We start from the raw sequence: 27,086 nt of genomic DNA, 5'->3' as shown, positions 1-27,086 counted from the left end.
CATGCATGAAGACAGAGTTGTGTTTATTATATAAATAGTAACAAAGATTTACATTCTTAGTCATGGTGGCCAAAATCTTAGATGATCATGCTAACATTATACCACATCTTCCTTCCTAGGCTCAGGATAAGACAAAACAAAAGCCCTCACAATTTCATGTTATCCATTTTCTATAAAGGCTTCTTCCTGTTTCAGTTCCCATTTTTTTTCTCCTTCAACTGCGATAATTCATACGGCAGGATGTAAATTCTGACACATTCTTATGGATTATTAATAGTCCATCCCACAGTAGGTGTCTAATAGCGAACCTCTTATATCATTTTGAAAAATTCTCTTCAGGGGAAAAAATTACCAGTATTCCAGAATAACTTGGCGTTTTAAAAATGTAAGCTCAGTAGAATGAATGGCTAAGTATGGGGTCATTAGAATCAGATGGCCTGGTTTAGACCCCACTTCTATCACTTTCCCAGCTAGCTAACTGTGGGAGAATTCCTCTCCTGTTGCTCAGTTGCTTTATCTGTAAGAAGAGGACAGTAATTTAGGACCTACCTCTGATGTTTAAGCACAAGCTGGAATCAAGATTGCAGGGAGAAATAACAGTAACCTCAGATATGCACATAACACCACCGTTATGGCAGAAAGCGAAGAGGAACTAAAGAGCCTCTTAATGGAAGTGAAAGAGGAGAGTGAAAAAGCTGGCTTAACCCTCAACAACATTAAAAAAACTAAGATATGGCATCTGGTCCCATCACTTCATGGCAAATAGATGGGGAAACAATGGGAACAGTGACAGACTTTTATTTTCTTGGGCTCCAAACTCACTGCAGATGGTGATTGCAGCCATGAAATTAAAAGACACTTACTTCTTGGAAGAAAAGTTATGACCAACCTAGACAGCACATTAAAAAGCAGAGACATGACTTTGCCAACAAAGGTCCGTCTAGTCAAAGTTATGATTTTTCCAGTAGTCATGTATGGATGTGAGAGTTGGACCATAAAGAAAGCTGAGTGCTGAAGAATTGATGCTTTTGAAGTGTGGTGTTGGAGAAGACTCTTGAGAGTCCCTTGGACTGCAAGGAGATCCAGCCAGTCCATCATAAAGGAAATCAACCCTGAATATTCATTGGAAGGACTGATGCTGAAGCTGAAACTCCAATACTTTGGCCACCTGATGTGAAGAAATGACTCACTGGAAAAGACCCTGATGCTGGGAAAGATTGAAGGCAGGAGGTGAAGGGGATGACAGAGGATGAGATGGTTGGATGGCATCATCGACCCGACAGACATGAGTTTGAGCATGCTCTGGGAGTTCAGAACGGACAGGGAAGCCTGGCGTGCTTCCCTGGGGTTGCAAAGAGTCAGACATGACTGAGCGACTAAACTGAACCGACCTCTAATGTTTGGAGGGTGAAATCAGCCAGTGCACTTCAGGTGCTTAATATAGAGCCTGACTCATAAGAACTCATAAATATTTACTATTACTGTTTAAGAATTATTTGATTATTTTTTTAATGTAGGGAGTTTTTTTACTTTATTTTTTTTAATTGGAGGATAATTATAATACTGTGTTCACTTCTGCCATACATCAGCATGAATCAGCCATAGGTATATAAGGTAGGATTTTGTATTGAAGAAAAAGGACTGTTTTCTTCTATGAGGAAAAGCCTCTTACAAAGTGCTAATTTGTAGTATTTTTTTTATAGTGCAGTTTATAAAGACATATCAAATAACTTACTTTTTACTGGCTTCCCTGGTATTGCCTAGGAAAATGTTAACCATCTTTAAATCTTATCCAGAGGGTGCTACCTTGAGCTGCTAACTTGATCAGAGGCTCAATCACAAACCAGTGCCTGCAGTTTGGAGCTCCTGCCTCTCTGAATTTTGTTTATGGCTCCTTTGAAACCAGGTTGATTTTCTCCTTTTCATCATGTGGACTCCCTCAAGGAGTAAAATTGTACTGCCCCTTGTCTTGGTTTTGACTGCTCTGCAGATGACTGCCTCTTATGTGCCCTGCCGCACCAGAATCTTTCAGAGTGAGCGTGGCTCAAGGCCTATATTTTGAATAAAGCCGCTTAAATATTACCATTACTATTTTTAATTAATTTATTTTTAATTGAAGGATGATTGTGTTACAGTATTATGTTGATTTCTGCCATACATCAACAAATACTGGTTTTTAAATTATTTATTTTCAGTTACACTGGGTCTCTTCTGCTGTTCCGGGCTTTCTCTGGGTGCTGTGAGGGGGCTACCCTCTAGTTAAGTTGTGCAGGCTTCTGGTTTCAGTGGCTCCTCTTGCTGTGGACACGGGCTCTGGGGCTTAGTAGCTGTGACTCGCAGGCTTAGTTGCTCCATGACCATGTGGAATCTTCCTAGACCAGGGATCGAACCCGTGTCTCTACACTGGCAGGCAGATTCTTATCCGCTATAGCACCAGGGTAGTCCCACTTAAATATTATTAAAATCTGTCCAGAGTTTTTCACATGACTTGGTATAGACATTTAAAATTTTAACTGTGTATTTTTTTGTTATATTGTTAAGAACTTTTCATTTTCAAGTGTCAGAAATCTAATCATGGGACTTCCCTGGTGATCCAGTGGTTAAGACTCTGCATTTGTAATGCAGGGGTCGTGGGTTCCATCCCTGGTCTGGAACTATGAGCCCACATGCCACAGGTGCAGCTGATAAAGGGAAAAAAGTCTAATCAAATCAGTTTAAACAAAAAGAATAATATGTTGGGTGACATAACTGGGAATTATCAGATTACATTTTAGATTTTTACGTCTAGCAGGATCCAGCAATTCAGATGTCCTTGGGAATTGTTTCTGTCTAAACATTTGGCTCTTTTTACCTCTGGGTTGACTTTGATGTTGGCAGATCCATATGGTGACTAAGATAGCCGTTAGAGGTTTAAATTTTGTTTTTGTTGTCCTAATGGTAATCCCTGAGAATTAGTCCTCATTTCTCAGTTGTTCCAGCAAAACTCCAGAGATTAATGTTTGGCCTTGCTTGAGTCACACACTTGTGCCTGGACTTTCCTGGGTCTCCAGCAGAGGCTGGCCTCACTTGAAGTAGTGGAGTAAGAAGGAGAAAGAGACGATTTATGTACAAATGGAGAGCTTCTCTTATCAGAAGAAGGGGTGCTGTGCAGGCAGAAACGGTTGGTGTCCTCTTCCACATCTCTCTATGATACTTTCCCAGGACGTCCACACCCAATTTTAAATGTGCCACATAGCCTCTGTTTTAATTTAGACCTTTCTGCTGCTGCTGCTGCTGCTGCTAAGTCGCGTCAGTCGTGTCCGACTCTGTGCGACCCCATAGACGGCAGCCCACCAGGCTCCTCTTTCCCTGGGATTCTCCAGGCAAGAATACTGGAGTGGGTTGCCATTTCCTCCTCCAGTGCATGAAAGTGAAAAGTGAAAGTGAAGTCGCTCAGTCGTGTCCGACTCTTCACGACCCCATGGGCTGCAGCCTACCGGGCTCCTCCGTCCATGGGGTTTCCCAGGCGAGAGTACTGGAGTGGGGTGCCATTGCCTTCTACCTTTAATATGGGGGAAAACTCAAATCTAGTAGTTTTTGCTTGAAAGTTGATTTTTGTCATTGGTTCTGATGGTTGCTAGCTAGAATTTCAATTACAGATTTTCTTGCATGTTTGCTTTTTTCTTTCTTTCCCTCCATTCAGTTTATTTTCTCCCTCTGTTTCTTGAAAAGAAAGCACAAAAATGTTTGTACATAGTGCCTAAAATCCAAGTAAAAGGATATGTTAATTAAAAATGGTATTATCCTTTTAGAGGGAATAGATGACTTAGAATTCAAGTTTTTAACTAGAAAAGAAACTGAGATTTTAATATTAGGATTTTCCAAGTGAACAGACTAAAAGTAAATCTGTACTTTGGAGGCACAGTCTTTCAGCACAGTTAATTGCCTTTTAGAGGGTACTGGATTGTAACCTCATGGTCAGAAGAATTGATGGACCCAGTACAATTGCATGTCCAAGTCTGTTGTGTTCATTTGCCATTGTGGACTTCTATTTTTAAAATCCTGTGTGTTCACTTAAGCTCTGTTTTGAGAAATCCTTGCCATCATTTAGTTTCAAGCTTTCTTGTGTGGTGATTCTGTAAGTTTGGATATTTCATTTAAAAAATGATTGACAGTAAATATTAGTTACTATAATAATATGGTTCTTATCAACTATACTCCAATAAAAAAAATTAAGTCTACTAAAAACAAAAAAAAACACAAAAATAAATAGATAAAATAAAATGCTGCTTCTGTCTCCTTAAGAAAAGGGTGATACTATTGAGTCTTACACAGCTGTTTATTAGGTTAATACTTGACCAGTGGATCAATCTTCCCTGTCCTTTGATTTGAGAAAGAAGAAATGCATTTGAGGTACAAAAATAAACTTGGTGGATATTATCCAGCCATAAAAGAGAATGAAGTCCTGTACATGCTATAATATAGATAAACATTGAAAACATGCTGAGTGAAAGAAGGCAGACACAAAGGCCACATATTGTATGATCCCATTAATCTGAAATGTTCGGAATAGGCAGATGCATAGGGACAGAAACTATTTTCAGTGATCACCAGGGGCTGGGGGGAAGAGAAGTGTGGGTTATTGGGCAGGGGGAGGCCCTGAAATGTTCTGGAATTGATAGTGATGACGGTTGCATAATATTATTAATATGCTAAATACTGAATTGTATACTTTAAAGTGGTTTAAATGGTGAATTTTTGTTATATGAATTTTATCTTTAAAAAAAAAAAGGCTATTTTAATTGACTCTTCTAGTTGACCCTTGAACAATGTGAAGATTAATCTGCATGTAACTTATAGTTAGCCCTCTGTATCCACAATTCCTCTACACCCTCAGATTCAACCAACCTAGGTACTAGTATAGTATTTACTACTGAAAAATATCTACCTGTAAGTAGACCCATGCAGTTCATACCTGAATTGTTCAGGGATCAGCTGTACTTGTATTAGTCAAATGAAAAATGGCAATTTAATTAGAATTCCTTAGAATTTATATTTATAAAAATATACATTTAAGTATATTTAAATTTATTTATATATTTTATATTGTATATATTTACATTAAAATAAATTTAAATATAAAATATTAAAATTTAAATATACTTTTAAATATACAAATCTGTGATATTATTAATATATAAGGTAATGGCTCTCTAACAAATTTTTTTCTGAAACTTTAGAACACTTATCAGTATCTATAAATGTCTTCCCACTATTGTTATCCATATCATTGTAATGTACAGGATAATCCTGTATTTATATGACATATATATAGCCAGTTAGAGTATTGAATAGTATAGAAATTGCCATATAATATTTAAGTATATGATAAGTCTGTATTAGAAGCTATATTTTAGCTCTTCCAATTCTCTCCTCAGTATTAGGACAAGAGGGAGAGATCACAGCAGGCTCCTCCACTGTTTTCTAATTGCTTAACTGTAGGTTACTTTTAAATGAAATGAAAAACCTGATGTTGCCTGGTTTCTTCCTGCAGGCTCGATTTTACTCTCCAGCTACTATATTTATTGATGAGATAGACTCCATTTGCAGCCGCAGAGGGACTTCTGAAGAGCACGAGGCAAGCAGAAGGGTGAAGGCCGAGCTGCTGGTTCAGATGGATGGTATGCGTGTGTATAAGCGTGAACTAAGCTCCACTCACAGTGCTAACCCCCAGCTCCAGTGACCCGGGGCTGGCGAGTAGGTCCTGGAGATCGACAGCATTGAATTGGGTATGCTGACAGTGGTGACACACCGGAAATAACGGCCGTTCATTCACTGGACACCTTTTGTCATACACCCTGATCTCATTCTTAGCCATGAAACTGAAACAAATGCAGATAAATTGGCCTTAGAGGGGGATATGTATGGTTTTGAAGAATTTTTAAAATTGTTACATAGTTTTGCTGAACTAGTCTTTTTATTAAATCTGTTTTGAGTCATATTTTCTGCATGCTACAAAAATTCATTTTTCTTGAACTGCAAACTCACATGTACCAGTTTGCTTTATAAATCTTAAGGAGGCTTGATGATTACATTGCTTTTAATGTTGTGCTCAATATTTGAGGCTCTTTAAGTATTTGAGCTTTGCTTTTCTTTTTTTTTACTATGTTCTTACCCTTCCTCAAGGTGTTGGAGGTGCTTCTGAAAATGATGACCCTTCCAAAATGGTTATGGTTCTGGCAGCTACTAATTTTCCCTGGGATATTGATGAGGCTCTAAGACGACGTCTTGAGAAAAGAATCTATATTCCATTACCATCAGGTATCTTCATTTGAATCAGGAAGCTCATGTTAACTTTTTTTAAAAAAATATCTTTTATTTTATTTATTTGGCTGAACCAGGTCTTAGTTGCAGCATGTGAATGTTAGTTGCAGTCATATGGGATCTAGTTTCCTGACTAGGGATTGAACCCAGGCTCCTTGAATTGGGAGCCAGAGTCTTAGCCACTGGACCACCAGAAAAGTCCCTCATGTTAACTCTTAAGTAGTTTTGCTAAATTTTGAAGTTTGGTATTAATTAACTTTACTTTAAAAGACAAACCAGTTCAGTTAAAAACATAAAAACTAAAAAAAATTTCAATTAAAATAAAACTTTTTCAATTAAAAAAATAAAAATTAATTAAAATTTAAATTTAAAAATAAATTCAATGAGGAATAGTTCTTAAATTTTTTAAACAAATGAGCTCTAAGAATTGAGAAACAACTTCTTAAAGTAGACTGGAGAAAAATAAAAAATTATGTTGATATTTATGTTTACATTTGTTTATATTTATATATATGTTTATATATTTTTTATATATGTTATGTTTATATTTATATATATTCATTTATATTTTGTTTCTCCCAATAGCAAAAGGCAGGGAGGAGCTATTACGAATAAGTCTCCGTGAGCTGGAATTGGCTGATGATGTTGACCTTGCAAGTATAGCAGAAAACATGGAGGGTTATTCAGGTGCAGACATTACCAACGTGTGCAGGTATGAATTATTTTGGAAGTATAGGTTTTTGGTTCTGGTTTTGTTTTTAGGAAGCATAGATTTTTGTCAGTGTAAACTTCTATTATGAAGTTTTTATGCTAAATTAAGATAGATGAAGAATAAAGACCCACATTATATAACCTAGTCAGAGACACAAGTTTTGGCATTAAGCTAGTGTTAGCTGGTGCTAGTAAGTCATTTGGTTATCTTGTATGTCACTGAAGACTGTGGTTCATTTAAAAGGTACACGTTCAAGAAGGTAGTGTTAAAACAACTGATATAAAATAGGAAACCAGTAATTGTCTTGGATTAGAAAAAAAAGTTTTAGATTTTAAAACTTATTTGCATACTTTAAAAAGTGTGCATTCCAGTAATTAAAATCATTTGAACAGCAACGACAAAGTCACTCTGATTACGCTGTATTTTAACAGCCCACGGGACACCTTGGACCAGTTTGCTTTTTCACTCTAGATTTCACTGTCACCCCACTTAGCTTCCTCCTTCACCACCATGTAAATTCTTTTTCTTCCCCAGACAGGCAGATGGGAGAGGCAGGAATGGCCTTTAGCCCTCCTGTCAGTAGTTCTCCTTTCTTTGATGTGAAAAGGGCAGCACAGTCATTTAAATTTGACCCACACTCTTTGCATCTTACAAAGTTAAACAGCTAAAAGAAGTAAAATAAGAAGGCAGAGCTTGTGGAATGTACAGTGCTTATTGGCGTCACACGGCTTATTAAAACTTGCCTGCTTACTTCTGTTCAGTCATTTCTTTTGAAAGCAGTGGGTTTTTCTCTTCCATTTGTTTCTGTCTTCCATTTTGACTTACCAAATTTGATAATCTCAGCCATATTGGGTGTGTCAGACATGGTTGCAGAGGAAGCAGAGCAAGGCAAGACTGAGCGGAGTCCAGTCTGCACGGTGACTGCTGCCAAGTGCCTGAGTTAGAAAAGTTAATGTTGGCGCATTCATTCAGCATATGGTTCCATAGGAGACATAATCTAACGTAGATTGATTTGGCACATCAGAGGGGAATACAGTCTCATTTTCAGTGAAGTGTCATAAATGTGATAGGAATAGCAATAACAAGAAAAGATGGTCTCTACTTCAAAACGTGATTGAAGTAGGTTTTGTCCTAATCTTAATATTAGTTTGGACATATATTAGGAAGGTACTTGACTGCACTGGTTTACTCACCTCCAAAGTAAGCATTCCATGGAGGGCTGATGTGAGGATTAGCAATAACAGCTTTGTAGCTGTTGCTTTGCACACGTGGTGGCTGCTGTTAAGGATCAAACTGGGTGAAAGCAAGGAGGTAGTTGAATCTTAAGTTTCTCCTTAAAAAAATAGCACTAATACAGAGGAGAGGCCACTTGTTTAGCTTTTCTTACACAGGCAGTAGAAAATATTTAATTTTCCAGCTAGCAAGTTCTCTCCTGTCCCTGTGATGCTTATTCTTTATTTTATGGTACCCTTTTAAAAAAATTCAGTTGCCCTCATGTTATATCCTTCTACTTCTTGGGCTTTTGCTCTAATTTAACTGCTAACAAAACAGATCAAAAACAGGCCTTGTAGTTCAATACTAGATTCTGGGCAGTACTACTTATATATATGTAATAAAATAATTGCAGAATAACACATACACTGAAAAAAGTCTGTTCACAGTTTATTTGACCAGCACGTCAGTTTGTGGTTTTTGTCTTTTTAATTTAAAACCTAGGGATGCATCCTTGATGGCAATGAGAAGGCGTATTGAAGGTTTGACCCCAGAAGAAATCAGAAATCTTTCAAGAGAAGAAATGCACATGCCTACAACTATGGAGGATTTTGAAATGGCTTTAAAAAAGGTTTCAAAGTCAGTGTCTGCTGCAGACATTGAAAGATATGAGAAATGGATATTTGAGTTTGGATCATGCTAAATTCTCACATGTAAACTGCGAGCAACCTTGCATTAAGTGTTTGAATAATTAAATGTAGTATTTCATTGCACCAAGCGCTATATTTTTTTAAACTTTCATTATGGTAAGAGTGAAAAAGAAGTATGATTCTGAATAAAGGCAATTTTTTCAAGTTACAAGCAAACTTGTTTTACTTTAGCATTACTGTATTTCTCTTTCACTGACAACAAATGTTATAGCACAAGTGCTGTTACTTGGCTTGGAAACTGTCTTTATGTGCACTTCTGAGTGTATCCTTTTCTCTTCCACTGCCTGTGGCTGCTGTTCCTTCTGAAGAATAAGACTGGCTTTGGCTCTGTAGGTGCCAGAGGATAACTGAAAATTCCTGAACATTTTTACACAAATAGCCAATTGGGTGACGCCCGAACCACACCCACTGTGCTTTCCTTCCTGCCTGGTGTTATGGCCAGTTTCCCTCCTCCTTCTGAGAGAGCTTTAAAGGCCCCTTCATTTTACTGTGCAATTTAAAAGGAAAAAAGTATATATATACATCTGTACACAGTCTTGCCTACCTGACTTTATTCTGCCCACACGTAAAAGGCTGCACTGTAGGCAAGAAGCTACCTTTACGTTTGTGCTGCTCACTGTACTCTAATGAAAGTCACTAACCCATCACTTATGGATGTAAAGTGTAATTAAAATAATTAACAGTAAAAATATAAATTAATAAATGAAATAAACAGGAATGGTATAAAACTTTAGGTACGATTTCTATTTATAATTCCTTGTAATACTTACTGTATCACCCCCACCATAGAAAACAGAGCCTCAGGAAGACCACATGATTTGCCATGGTCTCAAGTATCACTGGTAAGGAGAGAAGGCAGGCTGGGAACTGCTGACTGCAGAGCCTGCACCCTCCAGTGAAAGCCTCCTACATTGTTCTCCCAAGAGTCTACAAGCTTATGCTTAAAGGATGAAATAAGACCCTGTCACTGTTTCAAGTTAGAACTGGTGATTTCTAGCAACTTTTAAGACTGAAGAAGGACATAAAAAAATAGTGTTAATTGCTGGGTGACTTTAGGATCAAATTGTAAACTGTATATTATTTGTCTAGAAGATGGACATAGTACATTACACAGGGCTGTTACTCCTTATTAAAACAGCTAAGCAGAATGAATGACTCCTTTACTACCTATCATCCTTCTACTACACGTACCTATTTAGCCAAAATTGAAGGTGGTCTTAAAATCCAGTCATTTCCCTCTAGAATGTGTTTTAAATGATGCTTGCTAAATCGCTTCAGTCATGTGCGATTAAGTCATGTCCACCTTATGGACTGTAGCTTGCCAGGCTCCTCCATGGAATTCTCCAAGCAGGAATACTGGAGTGGGTTGCCATTCCCTTCTCCAGGGGTTCTTCCCAAGCCAGGGAGCGAACCCGTGTTTCCTGTGGCTCCTGCATTGCAGGTGGATCCTATACCACTGAGCCACTGAGGAAGCTGTTTAAATGATGGGTTACAATTAAAAAAAAACTTAAAAAGAATTTTAATAGAACAGAAAGTACCACATAGAGTAAAGGTAAGAATTATATGTCTTATATCATATTGTAAAATATACGTCAATATGGGTGTTGGTTAAAAAAAAATCATTATTGTAGGGTAAACAGGATTATACTTAGAACCACAAGAGCAAAGGCACATTCTAATTTGACATTGATGGACTTATTAACTGATGTAACCCTTGGTTTCAGCCAGTGTTATGTGAACGGAGCTATTATAAGTAACTCACATGGGCAAAGATTTTATTCCAAAAACATTGTACTTTTATCTTCAAAAAAAAAAAAAGTTTATTTTTAGAGTGAGAACATGTCACTATTTTAAAATCCTGGTTCATTCAAGGTAAGTAGTCTTGGTACAGGATACAATCAAATCATGATACACACTTCAGTGATTTTTATACTGAGTCACATACTTAATATTAAGGCACATTTTACTGAATAAAAAAATAAGTGTTAAGTTCTTGAGCTTTTAAATTAGAATTTCATAAAGTGCTTTTCATAAAGTCTTATATATTATAGTAATTGAGTGTATATAACTTCCTTAACAAAGGCACCTTGAAAAGGATTGGCACATGGCATTTTGTCTTGCCCTTTTTTTTCTTTTTGGTAGTTTCAAAGTTTCTTCACATGTCTTCTCTTCCATTGCATTTCAATTTTCTTTAATAATTCACCACCAGAACAGGCAGCCCTATTATAGAATAAGGTGAACTTTAACTGTCACTTTAAAGATCAAGTTTTAGACAGCTTTAGGAGTTTAGCAATTTCTCTAGTGTACAAACTGATTCTTAATGGCTTAAAATTATATTTGCGTGGCAAATTTGAACCATTAGGCTAATTCAGAGTCCATGATTTGAGATGGTGTTCTAAACACATGTTTTATCTCTAGGGTTTTCCGCTGTTTTCTCAAGTCCATCTGGATATAAGTTGACAGCTGTCACAGGTATAACATTCACTTTATCCAACTGAAGAATTCCTCTGAAATATAAAAATTAAAACTAAAGTAAGATAGGGCTACTCTGAGGTTATAATTAAATGTATACCTGGGATTAGGTATTTTTGCTTCATTTTATTTATGATGGTTAGTTCACTTTAACCAAACTAATTGGTTTGGAGGAGTAAGAGCAAGTTCCTTAGCTGGTACTGTAGGAGATGACAAGGTAAATTACAGATCTCCATGGCATACACAGTCCTAGACTTGCACAAAGTGGGCAAGAGGACCAGGCCCAAGCAGCTTTCTAATCAGTACTCAACTGGCATGCAACCATAGATCTTTAGACAGCATTTCTCCTGTTACTCATAGCTCAGTTGGTAAAGGATCCGCCTGCAAGATCCGCTGGAGAAGGGATAGGCTACCCACTCCAGTATTCTTGGGCTTCCTTGGTGGCTCAGCTGGTAAAGAATTCGCCCGCAATGCAGGAGACCTGGGTTCAATCCCTGGGTTGGAAAGATCCCCTAGAGAAGGGAAAGGCTACCTACTCCAGTATTCTGGCCTGGAGAATTCTATACAGTCCATAGGATCCCAAAGAGTTGGACACGACTAAGCGACTTTCACTTTTACTTTCTTTTCTTTCACTTTCTCCTGTTACTAAAATACCTTGCTAGTCTTCAAAAATTTACTGCATTTTAAATTGATACTTTGTGGTTGAAAATACATAGTGAAGCCCTCTTGTTTCATTTCTTTCTTATTATACACAATGCATTTTCCATTATAGACACTTGATTTCTTTCTCTCCAATACACTAAGTTCTTACAGAGCAGAGTTTGTCCTATCCACATGTAAATTCCCAAGACAGGTGTCTTGACCATCAAGTTATCCAATAAATGTCTTTTAATTTTGCTAAAGCTAATAGATGGGCTAGAAAAAAGATATATTATTCCCCCCCAACTTGTCTTACTCTTCCTAATTTTTCTATTTTCTACTCTATAGTAAATACAACTACTTTTTAATCATTAAAAATACTAAAGTTGATAAAAAATGAGAAATACTTACTTGTATTCACAAACTGGGAAGAGCACCTTTAAGATGGTTATTACTATAACTGCTCCTATAATTCCAACCACCATGACATTCAAAAACATAAAGAATATCGGCAAAATACTGCTCCAGAACCTGCATAGATCTTTTCTGAACTTTTCCATCCACTGACACATCACCTAAAAAAAGAAAGTTTTTATTAGATATGCAAGTTTCATTTGTGCTCTAAGAAACTTTAAAAATTATGTTCTAGTTTTAGGTGATGGTAACATTTATACATGGTGACTGTAATGGTGGTAACATGGGTGTCTACACTTGTCAAAACTTATCTAACTGTACATTTTAAATGGGTGCATTTTATTTTTTAAATGTACCTCAAAGTTATTTACAATTTAAAAAATTATTTTCTAGCAAAAGAGGCATAAACGTTTGTTACATGTTACTATCCTTTACAATTATTTATACGTGTTGTCTAACTATAAAGGGCTTCCCAGGTAGCACTAGTGGTAAAGGATCCACCTGCCAATGCAGGAGATGTAAGAGACATGGGTTTGATCCCTAGGTCAGGAAGATCCCCTGAAGAGGAAATGGCAACCCACTCCACCCTTCTTGCCTAGAAAATCCCACGGAGAGAGGAGCCTGGCAGGCTACAGTCCCTGGGGTCCCAAAGAGTCAGACATGACTGAGTATCTGAGCATGCATGACAAGAGGGCTAGTCCACTTATACAGAATGGACCTGTCAGCTATGTGCTTCCAGTATTTGTAAGACAACAGAAGGAAAGAGTGACAGACATATTAGTAGCTTTTGGAACCCTATGGGGAGTTCAGTTCAGTTGCTCAGTCATGTCCAACTCTTTACGACCCCATGGACCACAGCACGCCAGGCTTCCCTGTCCGTCAGCAACTCACAGAGCTGGCTCAAACTCATGTCCATCAAGTCGGTGATGCCCATTGGTGATGGGGAGTTCACTGCATACTTCAACAGTGATTAAAGAACTTGGGCATGCTTTGATGGCAAGGACTTTGAAGAGTCTGTTCTTCCTTGCTCTGAGGGAGATGGAGTAAGATTAGTAAGGGCACCAGAGTTCAGGCATTCAAAAAGTAACCGAGGTTTCTCCAGTAACCCAAAGCAAGTAATCTTAACCTTCAGTGAGAGCCTCTTCAAAGACTCAGCTCTGGAATCTTTTGTTACTAAGCACAGATCCTGCTCATTTAAATGTAAATTATTTTGAGTAAGGGGCCTAGCTAATATAGAGATTTCACCATACTCTCTGAACCCTGTGTTCCCAGTCAGCAATATACTATTATTAATAATATGTGATGTGAGTACTTAATAGGTGCCAATGTATATTTACATTTGCACCCATCTTATTTAAATACTTACAACAACCTCATAAAAAAGGCATCACTTTATAGACCTTTACTGTACACATAAAGAAAAAGGTTAGAGAGGCTAGGAACTTGTTCTAGCTGACACAGCTAGTCAGTGGCAGAACCAGGATTCAAACCTAGGCAGTCTGATTTCAGAAAGTACACTCAACCAAGTGTGCCAAGTCACTGTACAAGGTCTTAAGGGGACTGTGCGTGTGTATACATGTGTGCATGCATGAAGTCACAGAATAAACAGACCAATGGGGATATGAGAAAGACCCCCAAACAAACTGAAATCTAATGCCTTAACTGTCATCATCTGACTACATTACTAAGAAGGAAAACAGGAATACCTAAAAATGGCACATTAAAACAGTGATGAGTTCATTATTAACAATGTCCCATGGATCCAACTCTCATGGTTTCCACCTCATTTTAAACGCTAGCATTTATTTTCTTTACCATAACCATAAATGCTTGTAACACATATAAAGATAATCCCAAATACCTTATATGAAGATGGAGGCTCTGCTCTGAGAGGAGTTTCAGGTAATTTGCCAGGTAGAGCTTCATTTACAGTGGTTTCCACATTCCTGATAAGATACTGGCTGGTGGTCTGCAGTGAACTAACACTTTCTCCTGAGAAGGGACAGCCAAGTTACCAAAATGCTAAGCACATGCTGGTGACTCTCCCACTAGTTCTAGGATTACTACACCAGTAACATTTAGGATGGTGAGAACAACCATTTTTCTCGTGGGAGAAAAACAAACATTTGATTGTTTAGATTTAAATGCCAGAAAGGAACCTCAAATTAAGACAGTAAGAAGGGAGCTATAGCTGTTACAATTCTGTCACACGGAAAGTCAAACTTTTTTAAGTTCTGTGTTTCAGTGGAAAAAATGACATTTCCTCCTCTAAATGAACTTAAGTGAATGAAATTCTTATTATGTATTTTAGATGATTTCAGCAAAATGTCTCCCTGTCATCAGCACGGACCACATTTTACAAAATGGATACATAAAGCAATATGTGTTATAAAGCATTTTTAAAAGAAGCTTACTTCCAAACATATTAACTATGATGAAAAAAGTTACCGACTAAAGAAATCATTTCCTTAATACCTTAAATAGTGGTCTATGAAAGTACCTTTTTTGGAAAGGTTGGGAAGGGTGAATAGAATGTCACTGTCTCGGGAAATCGAGTAGAGCATGCTTTCTTCTAAAGGCAGGGTATAGTTTGAATGTCTGACTATTCCCTGATTCTTAACTAGAATATCAATTTCAGTAACGTCCTTTTGTTGAGCCTATGAACAAAAAAGAAGCAATTACTCTTTATTGTGAATAATGACACAACCTGGTAAGAGTCGAAAAATGAATTTTCTTCCCTGATTTCTGAAACTAAAAAACTTGTCCTATTCACAGAATTCCTTTTTAAGATAATTAATTTGCAACTTTAATCACACACAGTGTGCTTTAGCACTCACTATTAGAGGTCTGCTCTCAGCTTCGTTTCACTGCATTAAGAAAGACTTGGCCAGAAGAAATGGCAGCAGAACTATGAACCAAATTCAATCTCTTCACTTAGTTGCTCTGCTTGATAATGATCATAATAATTTTAAGGGATATAAACATGTATGAATATGATCTTTTTTCAGATTAAGACTTAAAATTCTAAACAAGTAAATGCTAAAACAAGTAGACGATTCTAAATGATTGGATACAGGCAACATTAGTGTAGCTTCTTTCCTTATCAAGTCAGAAATAAACTGAACGTGTGCATAACACTGAACACAAATCTTTACAATTAACTCCCAGATAGTAAGCATACTCTCTTACCTGTTTTCCATCTATCTCTACTACCTCTTCTTGAATGACAATCAGTTGCAAACTGGAACCAGATGTCATAGGCCACTCATGAACTAAAATCCTTACACTGACGATTCCAAAATATTCTTTTTCCTCCAAGTTTTCAAGATTTTCATTCTTCACTGTTTAAAAAAAAAAAGTAGTGATAGCTTTGAACAAAAACTGCCACCAAATCAGTTACTGAATTTGATCATTTTGTTGACATTTACATGGAACAAGACAGTTGTATACCATTATCTTTGCCTTTATTTCTGACCTCACTGATGTTTCAGATCTATAAAAACAGACAACTTGACAAATCCCTACAATTCTTATACTCATTTAAAGGGAAAAATGCCTGATGACTTTCAGATTTTGTATGGAATTTCACACTTGCCACACCTTTCCTATTCTTTTACATAGATTGGCTATGAGGAACCAGTAAGGTGTAACTGTTTACAAAACAGGGTGGAAGTCACCTAATCTCAAGCGTTAGAGAAGTGAGCACATTCATTCATCCATCCATCCATTCATTCATTCATTCACAAAATCCAGTGATAGAAAGGACTCTAACAGTAAGGACACTTGAGGGTTTTTGTCAATCCTCTTCCCGGTAAGCAACTTGTAAATCGCTGGGGAGGGCGGGAATGGGGATGAGGGAGGGAAAGCCCTGTAATTACTCCCCACTAACAAGTGATGGAGTGGGATTGGCTATTGGCCCTGTTCCTTCTGGCTGAGAAACCCCACACCCACCCCAGCAGCAAAGGAGAGTGGCAGTTGCAACTGGTTTATAAAACTAAGGAAGTGCTATGGAAAAAGATAATAGAAACCAATGAAACTGCTGCAAAAGCAGCATTTTGTTTCTGTTCCTCAAATGTTATTGGCTGAGAATTATCCACCACAAAGGAACCCAGATGGATATCCTGCATGCAGGCCCAGCTGTTTAAGCTGATGCTGTGCCTTTATAGAGCTGTTCCCTTGATCCAGCATGCTCTCCATTGCTCACTCTCCTCCCTTAGGTTTTTAAATTTTATTATTTTTTGATGTGGACCATTTTCAAAGTCTTTATTGAATTTGTTACAATATTGCTTCTGTTCTGTGTTTTGGTTTTTTGGCCATGAGGCCTGTGGGATCTTAGACCCCCACTAGAGATTGAACCTGTACCCCCTTTATTGGAAGGCAAAGTCTTAACCACTGGATCTCCAGAGAAGTCCCCTCCCATACATTTTTAATAAACTCCTACTTAATAGTTCTAGATACCATATCCTTACAATGCTGAGTTCATGCCTTTTAAAAAAAATTTAAAGCACTAACAGTGTAGTTCTTAGTTTATAAACCTGTCTCAACTGGGCCGAGTTCCTTGAGAGGACGCATTAAGTTCTTATTCTATAGCCTATGTGAAGTAGTGATTCCACCCAGAATTATAAATATATAATTTAAAACAAATACCTGGTCTAGTGGTTCTAAACCCTAACTACATACCAGAATCAACTGGGAACAGTACAGATGCTAAAGCTTCACTCTAGTCTTAAAATCTCAGGAGGTACAGACTAACATTTCTAATTTTTAAGCAGGTACATACATTTTTAATGAGAAACAAGTGGCCTAACCCCTGGTCTCAATCTAAGTTCACAAACCTGTTCCTCTTTGACTTCTCTGTTTCTGTTAATAAAACCCTCCCCCTTCTCCAAACTACCAAGGACAAGAATGAGTAGGTTACCTTTGACTTCTTCCCTCTCATCCTCTGTATCCAGTCAGTTGTTCCCTTTGGACCATTCCAGATCCAAAGTACCTCTTATATGTGTCCTTTCCAGCTCCTCCTACCTCCCCACCCAACACCTAGTTCATTAGCTACTTACTCTTAACATATTTACCTAATTATTCTCCCCTTCTGTAATCTCTCCCTCTTCAACCATTCACACCATGGTGCCAGATTAATCTTACCATCACATGGTTTTGATTACACAGTGTCCTTGTTAGATGCCTTCAGCGGCACCCTATGACCTCTCTGGTGGTTCTCTGCCTGGTCCTCCTTCAGGCTCATTACCGTGTGCCCTCTCTCTTGTCTGCCTAACCTCCCTCACATTCTCTGAGGCTTCTAACTGGAAAGCTTCTCCTCTCTCGTGGTCCATTTCAGTGTTTTCACTGTTTACCCAGTGGTCTCCCTCAGGGAAGGGTAGGCTCCTCCTCAGCCTAATCATATGCCCAAAGGCCAGTCACAAGAACAGAGATTCAATAGATGAGAAAATGCAGTCACATCAATACATCAAAGCATACTGATGTATATGACTCTTCCTCCAAATCTGTAATGGCTGCTATAGAATAAAACTAACAACACCAAGAGCCCTCTATATTCTGACTTTCTCTACTGAGGGAGACCGCTTTCCAAAATGGCTGTCAATGACTCTTGCCCCTCCAGCCTTCATGCTCCTTTGTAACTGCCTTCCACAGAGTGCGAGCTGGACCTTGACACTTGTTTCGAACAAACAGAATACAGCAAAAGTGCTAGAATGTCATTTGTGTGATTAGATTATAAAAGACTGTGACTTGTGTCTTGCTGGTATGCTCTCTCCCTGACAGTCTCTCTTGTTCTGTGATAAAGCCAGCTGGCATGTTATGAAATGCTCTACAGAGAGCCCCACGTGGCAAGAATATGAAGGAGGGACTCCAGCTAACATCCTGTGAAGAAAAATTCACAAGGAAATGAATCCTGTCAAGAACCACGAGTGCTAGGAAGCAGACCTTTCCCAGCTGAGCCAGCGTCAGAGGACCCAGCTAAGCCAAGCTCAAATTTATGACCTATAGGAACTAGGAGATAATACTGTCACAGGCTACTAAGTTTTGGGTTAAACTGTTAAACAGCAATATAACTAACACATCTACAAAGAAGAATTTTTTTAAGAATTAAGGATAGAAGACTCTTTTGCTGTAGTTGCATTTAATGTTTTAAAGATTCCTGTAAAATGGTAAGACAGGCTTTTACTTCAGCTTTCAAAGAAACAAACTCAATGCAACGGGGATGACTAGAAAGATGATTATAATAAATAAAGCAGCCAGACTGCGCCCCACGTCAAATTCCTAATACATACAACATCAGTGGAATGTTATTCAAGCCAGTAATGGCACTTCTTTTCCTCGCTATGATGGATTAACTTGCAGTACACCAACTCTCTCACTAAGAACCATAGAAAACATGTAAAAACATGAACACACACATAGACACTGAAATCGGCACTGAATAAATACTAAGCAGAATTCTTTAAGTAGAGGGAAAATAACTCCAGAGGGGAACACAGATATTCAGGAAGGAATGAAAAGCAATAGAAAGAGTAACTCTGAGGGTAAGCACAAAAGAACACTGGACTACAGGAAAACATTAAGAACAACTTATGGTGCTCAGGATTTAAGAATCCAAAGAGTTAAAATTCATGAAAACAGCAACACAAAAGCAGCAAGTGGGGGAATTCCCTGGTGTTCTGGTGGTTAGGACCCGGGGCTTCCACTGCCATGGCCCAGATTCAATCCCTGGTCATGGAACTAAGATCCCTCAAGGGACAAGGCTAAAAAAATAAAAATTAAATTAACTTAAAAATTTTTAAAGCAGAAAGAGAATAAATGGAGTTTAAGTGTTCTAAGATTCCTGCAGTGGCTGGGAAATGATAAAAGTATGAGTTTACTGATCTCAAGGGTAACCATTAAAAGAACAGTAAAATAATACAAAAACCAACAAGATAGAGGGGGATAATGAAACAAAAAGTAAATAACCCAGAAGAGGACAAAAAAAAAAAAAAGAAACAGAACAGATAAGACACAGATAGAAAACAAATAATTAATATAGACCATCTAAATCTAAATATATCGTTAATGTAAATAAATTAAAATTCCAATTAAAGACAGGATGATAGCCTGAACAAAAAAAAAAGAAAGAAAGAAACCACAAGTATATGCTGCTTGTAAGACATTCACCTTAATTATAAGGACCCAGGAAGACTGAAAAAAAATGGAAACATACCACAAAACCATCCACCACCCTCCTCCACGCCCAGCCAAAAAGCAGTTACTGGTAAAATAATATATTTAGATAAAGCTGATTTTAAGGCAAGAACATCACTAGAGATAAATAAGGACATAATGACAAAAGCCTGGATTCACCAGAAAACATAATAGCTCTAAATCTGCATGGTTTTAGTTAATACTGTATGTCAAAATACACAAAGCAAAAACTGACAAAACTGAAAGAACAGACAAATATTCATAGTGCAGATTTTAACATACCATTCTCAGTAATTCATAAGGCAAGCAAGCAAACAAAAAAAATCAGTAAATCCATAAAAGACTGAACATGATTAAGAAATTTGACCTGACAGATACAGAATATCATATCCAGCTAATTACATGATTACCTTTCTTTTCAAATACAAATGGAAAGCAACATTTACTAAAACTGACCATATGTTAAGCTATACAGCAAGTCTCTAAATTCAAAGGATTAAAATTATATAGCTACATCTCTGATGACAAAGATGGAATCAGTAAAAAAAGAAAAAAAAAATCCCTTGGTGTTTGAAAATTAAGCAACATACTTCAAAATGACTCCTAGGACAAGGAAATATCACAATAAATAACTAGAAAACACCATGAATGGAATGATAATAAAGACACGTAATGAATTAAGTATAGGACACAAGTGTTCAGAGAAATATCTACTGGCTTAAATCTATATATTAAAATAGGTAATAGGAATACTACACAAATTTCTCATATTCCTTATTTCATTCAAACAATGGCTATATTCCAATGCAACATGTTTGCTTGTCTTTAAACAACTCAAGATTTTAAAAGGTTAAAAAGGAAAATGTAATACAGACATAAAGGTAGAAGAATCAGAAAGACAATTCACTTTTCTCTTTGATTTTTACAAATGTGAAGAGATTTTGCCTTGCTTGTAAATCCCTATTTACTACCTCGAGGCACATTCTTACCCTAACCTACCAGACATGCATTTCCGAGCAATATCAATGCCATGATAGAGAATATGTGAAAATGCCAGAAATAACCAACAGTAAGTAGGAAAAGAGTTTTAAATCCATTAGTGTTATCATATACTCTAGTAATGATGTATATTATTAATTTAAAATGGAAATAAATAACATCAAAGAATTGTGTTTCACTTAGTGTTATTAAAAACACAGAACAATTATGGAAATAATTTAGCAGTACTCACCTATCAAAGTCTGACAGCTTATTCGGGTTACACCACTATTTACAGGGAAGTCATTTACATATACCTGTCCACTCTCATAGGTTATGTTAAGAACAACCTTAAAATAAAGCAGCATATACATTAATTCCAATGGTTTACAAATGATGACAAACTCTACATGTTAAAAATACTTTATCTAACTAAATGAGGTGTATAGATAAAAAACAAAATAGTCTGCATGATACTTAGCTAAGTGATATAATGAAAGCATAACAAAGGCATACCTGTTCTTTAGACACCTCCCCATCCTCCAGGGTGGTTACATTAATTCTGATGCTGTCCTGCAAAACAAATACACAAATCAGGTAGGTACGCATTTGCCGAACCGAGAATAACTAAGTTCATTCTCTTCTCCCTCAGTTATACTTACTGTATGATCACTTATGACTACATTAAAAGAACACTGCTAAAAAACTCATCAGGAAAAAAAAAAAAAAACCCCACAACTCATCAGTTTCATTTTCACAGCTCTTTTGTGTGTGTGGGGGGTGCTTTCGGGATCTTAGTTCCCTGACCAGGGATGGAACCCAGGGCCCCAGCAGTGAAAATATTGAATCTTATCTGCTAGACCACCAGAAGATTTCCTTTACAGCCTTTTAAATTATTCACAATTTCAGTTTTTCATAATCTATACACTTATCCATTTAATATGAAATATATCATGTAGCTGAGCATGCAATATGCAAATATAGAGTTTAAAAGAAAAGATAAACACTCATGTATCTCCTACCCAGGAGCAAAACTAGAATGTCATTGATACCTTCTAAGTCCCCTGAATGATCCGTCACATTTCCCACTGCCCCTCAGAAGGAATCCCTATACTGTCTTCCATGTTAACATTTCTTGCTTTCTTTATAGTTGAACTCCCTGTGTGCTCTCTTTAAACAACCTATTGTTTAGTTTTATCTGTTCCTGAACTTTATATATAAAGTGGAAAGATACTGCACATATTCTTCTGGAACTTCTTTCATTTAAAACAGTTATGTGGGCAGATGCAGACAATTTTTTTTTTTTTTTTTTACAGCATTGTGTAATATACCATCAATTTGTTACCAATTTATTTACTTGCTCCAGGAGAGCGGACATCAAATGTTTCCAACTTTATTGTTTTCACATACAAACTTGCTCTTCTCCTTCTTAAAGGTGTCCTCTAATGCCCATGGACAAGGACTTGGGGTGCACAGTTTCAGTGCCTCTCATGGTATACTCAAAGACAGTCTACTCAAATATTTAAGTTTATTCATGAGATGTTTACTACACAGAAGAAAGCACTATTTTAAGTATTCAGGGCCACAGGAACTATAATTTGTTATCTGCAAATGAAATTCTTTCCTAAGTGTATTCACAGACGTTGTTATCCTAGAATAAAAAGAAGACTCCTCTTAAATACCTTTTGGGGGGTATTCTTAATTTGCAAAGGAGAAAAATTATTCATAAACATCAAACTAACATACCAGTGTATTTCTTGGCACCATGAGCAACCCCAATACTTTATATATTTCTAACAAATAAGAGACTAAGACAGTGACTTTATGGGCTGAGTTTATTGATTCCTGGGACAACTTGATAAAGAGGATACTAACATGTAAGTCCACACCATCTATTCAGGATGACTTTGGTCCGCTTCCCAACTCCCAGAGGAGTCCAGGAAGCTTTAGAACTACTGATTCCTCAGCTCCAGCCCAGTTTTCTCCTGGCCCACCCTTATCTAGAATTAAGTATGGGTTAGAACAAGTGAACTCATCTCTTAGAACAAACTAACATTCAATAAACCATCAAGTTTCTGGCTGTATTATTTTATGCCCAAATTTCAGTCAAGAATTCATTCTTTCCAAACTAGACAATCTATTTGAAAACTGTAGAGTACTGTTCTTCTAACAGTCTGGAGATAAGCCTTCAGTGCTGCTCTTCTGAGAAACCTCTTTATAGCTTCTGCCTTTCAGTAGAGAACATACCCTATATTGTGAGTAATTTACTGCACTTACATACATCACTTGCCCAGTAGAACTGGGCCCGTTGTCTTTGGAAAAGACAATGAACAGACACTAGCACACTATATTTTCCAGAGGGCCAACTCCAATTAAACTCTTTTGGATCCTCTTGAATGATTTCACAACAGGAGAAACTCTTATCCCTTCCTGTCTCCTAACCCAAAGTTCAGAGCCAGGTCATATTTCTTGTTCTTTCGGAGAGCCTCTGACAGAACTGGAAGTACAGGCTTGTCAGCCAGGGAGGTGTACACTTAGAAACGGGTGGCAGAACTGAAGTCTCTCCCCACTCATTTTCAATTCTCCTCTGATTCTGTCACTCACAAATGCCCACCTGGGACAAAATGGCTTCCTAAGAACAAAAGTAATAGATACCTGGTTTAAAGTAAGTCTGAGGGAAATAAATGAAATAAATATTTACACACATAAGAAATAAATATTTACACATATAAGAAATAAATATTTACACATATAAGAAATAAATATTTACACATATTAGAAAATCAGTGCCCTCTGGCTGCCTCCCTCTCTTTGGTGACCAAGTCATTTTAGTATTAGAGAAGAATGAATTGTAAAAAAATTTTTATTACTTCACAACCTGTGTAACCTCAACGTCTGACAACTTACATGTGTAAACAAAACAGAAAAATGCTTATAATCCAATAAATCGGAGTGACTGAAGAGATACACAGAATTTTCCAGACTTCAACCAATTTTCTTACATTTAGCTCAGGCGGGATACGAAGATAAACAAATGAAAACGTGTGTGATAAAGCAAGTATAGTAAAATACAAATTGTAGGCTGAGTTGGCATTATTCAATATGATATCCACTAACCACATGTGACTATTTACATTTAATTAAAACTAAACAACATGTTAAAAACTCAGTTCCTCAATCACACTGGCCACATTTCAAATACTCAACAATCACAGTAGTCCAGTGGTTACGGTAATGCAGAGTTCAAACACATCATTGCTGCACAAAGGTCAACAGAACAACTCCTATCAAATATGCAGGACCACTCTAAAACTCTTTCAAATATTCTACCTTTGAAAATTTTCACAATGAAACTTTGAAAAATGTTTAGATTCAGAGGCCTCAGCTTCCCACATACACCTTCCAAGGAATGAGATTCTCCTCCTAGTTGCAGAGCATTCATTTAACCAACGAAATGAGTGTAGATCTGGACTTTCCAAAAGCAGATAGAAGTCATAAGGAGAACGGAAATGAACACCTCACTAAGAACCCACAGTATGGTGTATTATCAGCCTGCAGTCTATAGGCAAGCATATGATAGGAATAGACTCAAAGGTCTTTGGGGTTCATAAATAACTATGATAAATCTTTAAAGTCTGGAAGAGGGGTAACTAATGACTCTATTTCCAGGACTCTAGGAATTACTTCATTTTAATTTGGTCTCGATCTCATATTAATACTTTCGAACGGCCACAACTGTGGTCTACTTCGGATATAAGTGGTTCTTAGAGCTTGGGATGGTGTGGCTTCTTGGAATGTCCCAAGATAACTGAAACCGAGGTATCCTATTATCTTTGTAGCCAGGAAAAGTAACGCCATAACTCTTAAAACAGTCAAAGTAAAAGAGTGACATTTATGGTGTCAGTCTGAATGCTGGGTATTCAGGTCTTGATTAGTAAGAAAAGGTGCACCTATGTCGTTACTTTTCATTCTGGGAAAATCGCATTGTGAAGTCTTCAGACTTTTCCCCCATCACACATTCAACGGCTAAGAGGCAAATACTGGTTAAGGGCAGCGAGAGTCCCCCAACCCCGGCAAAAGCAGTAAGAACCAGTCATCCTTCAGTACAAGCACGCGGTGATGCGCAAACTTCAGCCCACCTCGGGGTCACCTGGATGGAGAGCTTGCTGGAACGCTCTGCTGGGTCCTCACCCTCGAGCTTTTGATTGGAGCGTTTCTACCAGGTTCCCAGCGGATGCTGGCGCGCCTGGCCCCACCGCGCTTAGAGACTGGCTCCTCTAACACCGCCCGCTAAAGGCAGGCCGGCAGGGTCAGCGCTGGGTCTTCCGTCTCTCTGCCTCTGCGGCCCCCGGGAACCCGGCTTGCGCGCACACGGAGCCCCGCGCACCGGGGGCAGGCATTCCTTCCCGCCGCCCGCCGGAGCAGACAGGTGGCCTGGAAACGCCCTCGCTCTCTCTCGTTGAGCAACTTCCACGTTTCCCTAGCACATAAACACTGCCTCGCCCCAGAGCCCGGCTCTACCCCAAGAAGGCGCCATTACAAAAGGCTGCGACCGGCGACTTTCGACGGCAAACGCCCATCAGGACGGTAACAGCCGAGACTACCGCAACCAGCAGTTTCGCTGCGCCGGGCTTAACCACAGGTTAAAGATTCCCTTTCACTCTCTCGCCTCCCCCGCCCCCTGCCGCCCCCGTTTCCTTGGGTGCTTCTCCCCACCACTCCCAGCCCTTTGGGAGCCCGGCCCCTAGTCCACGGCCTGCTCGCGGGGAGGTGGGAGGCGTCGATGCGGACGCTGCCGTCCCAATCCCCGGTCCGGGCTTCTCCCCGAGGATCCCGGACGAGTCGCGTCTGCCTAGCCCTACCTTCGGGGCTGGCGGCAGGAGCGGCGGCTCAAGGGTGCCGGTCGTCAGCCACCCCGTGGCTGGCAGGGCCGCGAAGAAGAGCAGCCGGAGAGCGAGGGGCGCCCGTGGAGCGCCCTCCATCTTGGACAGGCCGGGGGCGGGCGGCGGGTGGGGGGCGGGGGCCTGCGGTCCGGAGGCCGGGGCCTAGCGGGCCTGAGGGGCGGAGCTTTTCGTAGGGGCGGGAGCCTTTGTGGGGCGGGGCGGGCGGCGGGGCGGGGGCGGGCGGGCGGCGGGGCGAGGGCGGGCGGGGGGCGGGGCGAGGGCGGGCGGGGGGCGGGGCGAGGGCGGGCGGGGGGCGGGGCGAGGGCGGGCGGGGGCGGGACGGGACTCGGAAGTCTCCGAGAGCAGCGCGGGGTCTGCGGCTCTGGGCCGCCGCACAATGTTCGGGGGCGGGGTCAAGTCACAGAAGGTCCGATTTCGTCTTTAGACCGGCTCTCTGATTTGAGAATTTCCTCACCTGAATGAGTGTAAACATTCTCATTGCCGTTGTTTTTGATTTAGTATATAGTGTATGTGTACATCAGTATGTTTCTGGGTGTATATATTTACGTATATCTACAAAGTGAAAATAATGATAATGTATCAGAACACTGTTGTACGTTAAAGTAAGGTATATCACATTTGGATAATCAATCCGAAAGGAAATCAATCCTGACTATTCATTGGAAGGACTGATGTTGAAGCTGAAACTCCAATACTTTAGCCACCTGATGCGAAGAACTGACTCGTTTGAAAAGACCCTGATGCTGGGAAAGAGTGAAGGCGGGAGGAGAAGGGGTCGACAGAGGATGAGATGGTTGGATGGCATCACCGACACGATGGACTTGGGTTTGAGTAAGCTCCGGGAGTTGGTGATGGACAGGGAGGCCTGGCGTGCTGCGGTTCATGGGATCGCAGAGAATCGGACACGACTGAGCAACTGAACTGAATATCACATTTCGGGTATATCACCTAGCATGCCCTGCTAGGTTGCTTCACTCCTGTGACTTTTAGCGACCCTATGGCCTGTATGTAGCCCACCAGGATCCTTGCTCCATGAGGGTTCTCCAGGCAAGAATACTGGAGTGGGCTGCCATGCCCTCCTACAGGGGATCTTCTCAACTGAGGGATCCAACCCGTCTCTTCTGTCTCTGGCACTGGTGGGCGGGTTCTTTAACACATGCGCCACCTGGGGAAACCCTCACGTTTGGAGGAGGGGTTTATCAAATCGGTACTTCTCACCTTGATTTGCACTTGGAAATTGAGCACTTTTAAAAATTGCTGTTTCTGGGGTCTTCCGGGGAACCTGAGTTTCTGATTTAATAAGTCTGGGCAGTAGCTTGGGTATTGATAGTTTTTAAACTTCCCCAGGGATTTATTGTGCCAAGGCCAAGGACCAACCGCGCATTAAGTTCAATATTCATCGGATCACTGGAGAGGTGAGGGAGCACCACTCTGCTTGAAGCCAGGTCACCTGCAAAGAATATAATCAATCTGATTTCAGTATTGACCCTCTGGTGATATCCATGTATAGAGTCTTCTCTTGTGTTGCTGGAAGAGGGTGTTTGCTATGAC

General features: G+C 39.1%; 2 protein-coding genes across 10 annotated transcripts in view; one reads left to right on the top strand and one right to left on the bottom strand.

Annotated features, from left to right (window-relative positions):
* Window positions 1-9,088, top strand: part of KATNA1 (katanin catalytic subunit A1) — a 34,093-nt gene extending 25,005 nt beyond the window's left edge. For 5 of the 8 annotated variants that reach the window (XM_081529943.1, XM_081529938.1, XM_081529940.1 and 2 more), the window contains 4 exons: window positions 5,534-5,660; window positions 6,166-6,300; window positions 6,889-7,015; window positions 8,732-9,088. In XM_081529943.1, the coding sequence (XP_081386069.1) occupies window positions 5,534-5,660; window positions 6,166-6,300; window positions 6,889-7,015; window positions 8,732-8,930 (588 nt within the window). In that variant the 3' untranslated portion in view covers window positions 8,931-9,088. Of the gene's footprint in view, window positions 1-5,533; window positions 5,667-6,165; window positions 6,301-6,888; window positions 7,016-8,731 lie in introns of all 8 variants that reach the window. The other 3 variants (XM_081529945.1, XM_081529941.1, XM_081529942.1) reach the window with 2 other exon arrangements.
* A 1,644-nt stretch (window positions 9,089-10,732) lies between these two features.
* Window positions 10,733-25,635, bottom strand: GINM1 (glycosylated integral membrane protein 1). Of its 2 annotated transcripts, none has more exons than XM_081529960.1 (8): window positions 25,494-25,635; window positions 21,148-21,204; window positions 20,885-20,981; window positions 15,652-15,803; window positions 14,963-15,119; window positions 14,324-14,454; window positions 12,460-12,623; window positions 10,733-11,444 (listed from the first exon to the last, which is right to left on the bottom strand). In XM_081529960.1, exons 1-8 carry the CDS (start codon window positions 25,611-25,613, stop codon window positions 11,333-11,335), a joined length of 990 nt encoding a protein of 329 aa, XP_081386086.1. In that variant the 5' UTR covers window positions 25,614-25,635; the 3' UTR covers window positions 10,733-11,332. The 2 variants fall into 2 exon arrangements, with proteins under 2 accessions (XP_081386086.1, XP_081386087.1); XM_081529961.1 differs by having other exon boundaries at window positions 14,324-14,451.
* Between the last annotated feature and the right edge of the window lie 1,451 nt (window positions 25,636-27,086).

The sequence above is a fragment of the Giraffa tippelskirchi genome, chromosome 9 (genome assembly GCF_054371585.1).
Source record: "Giraffa tippelskirchi isolate mGirTip1 chromosome 9, T2T-mGirTip1v1.2.pri, whole genome shotgun sequence".
In the NCBI taxonomy this organism is placed as follows: domain Eukaryota; kingdom Metazoa; phylum Chordata; class Mammalia; order Artiodactyla; family Giraffidae; genus Giraffa; species Giraffa tippelskirchi.
This window is presented reverse-complemented; position numbering and strand designations above follow the sequence as displayed.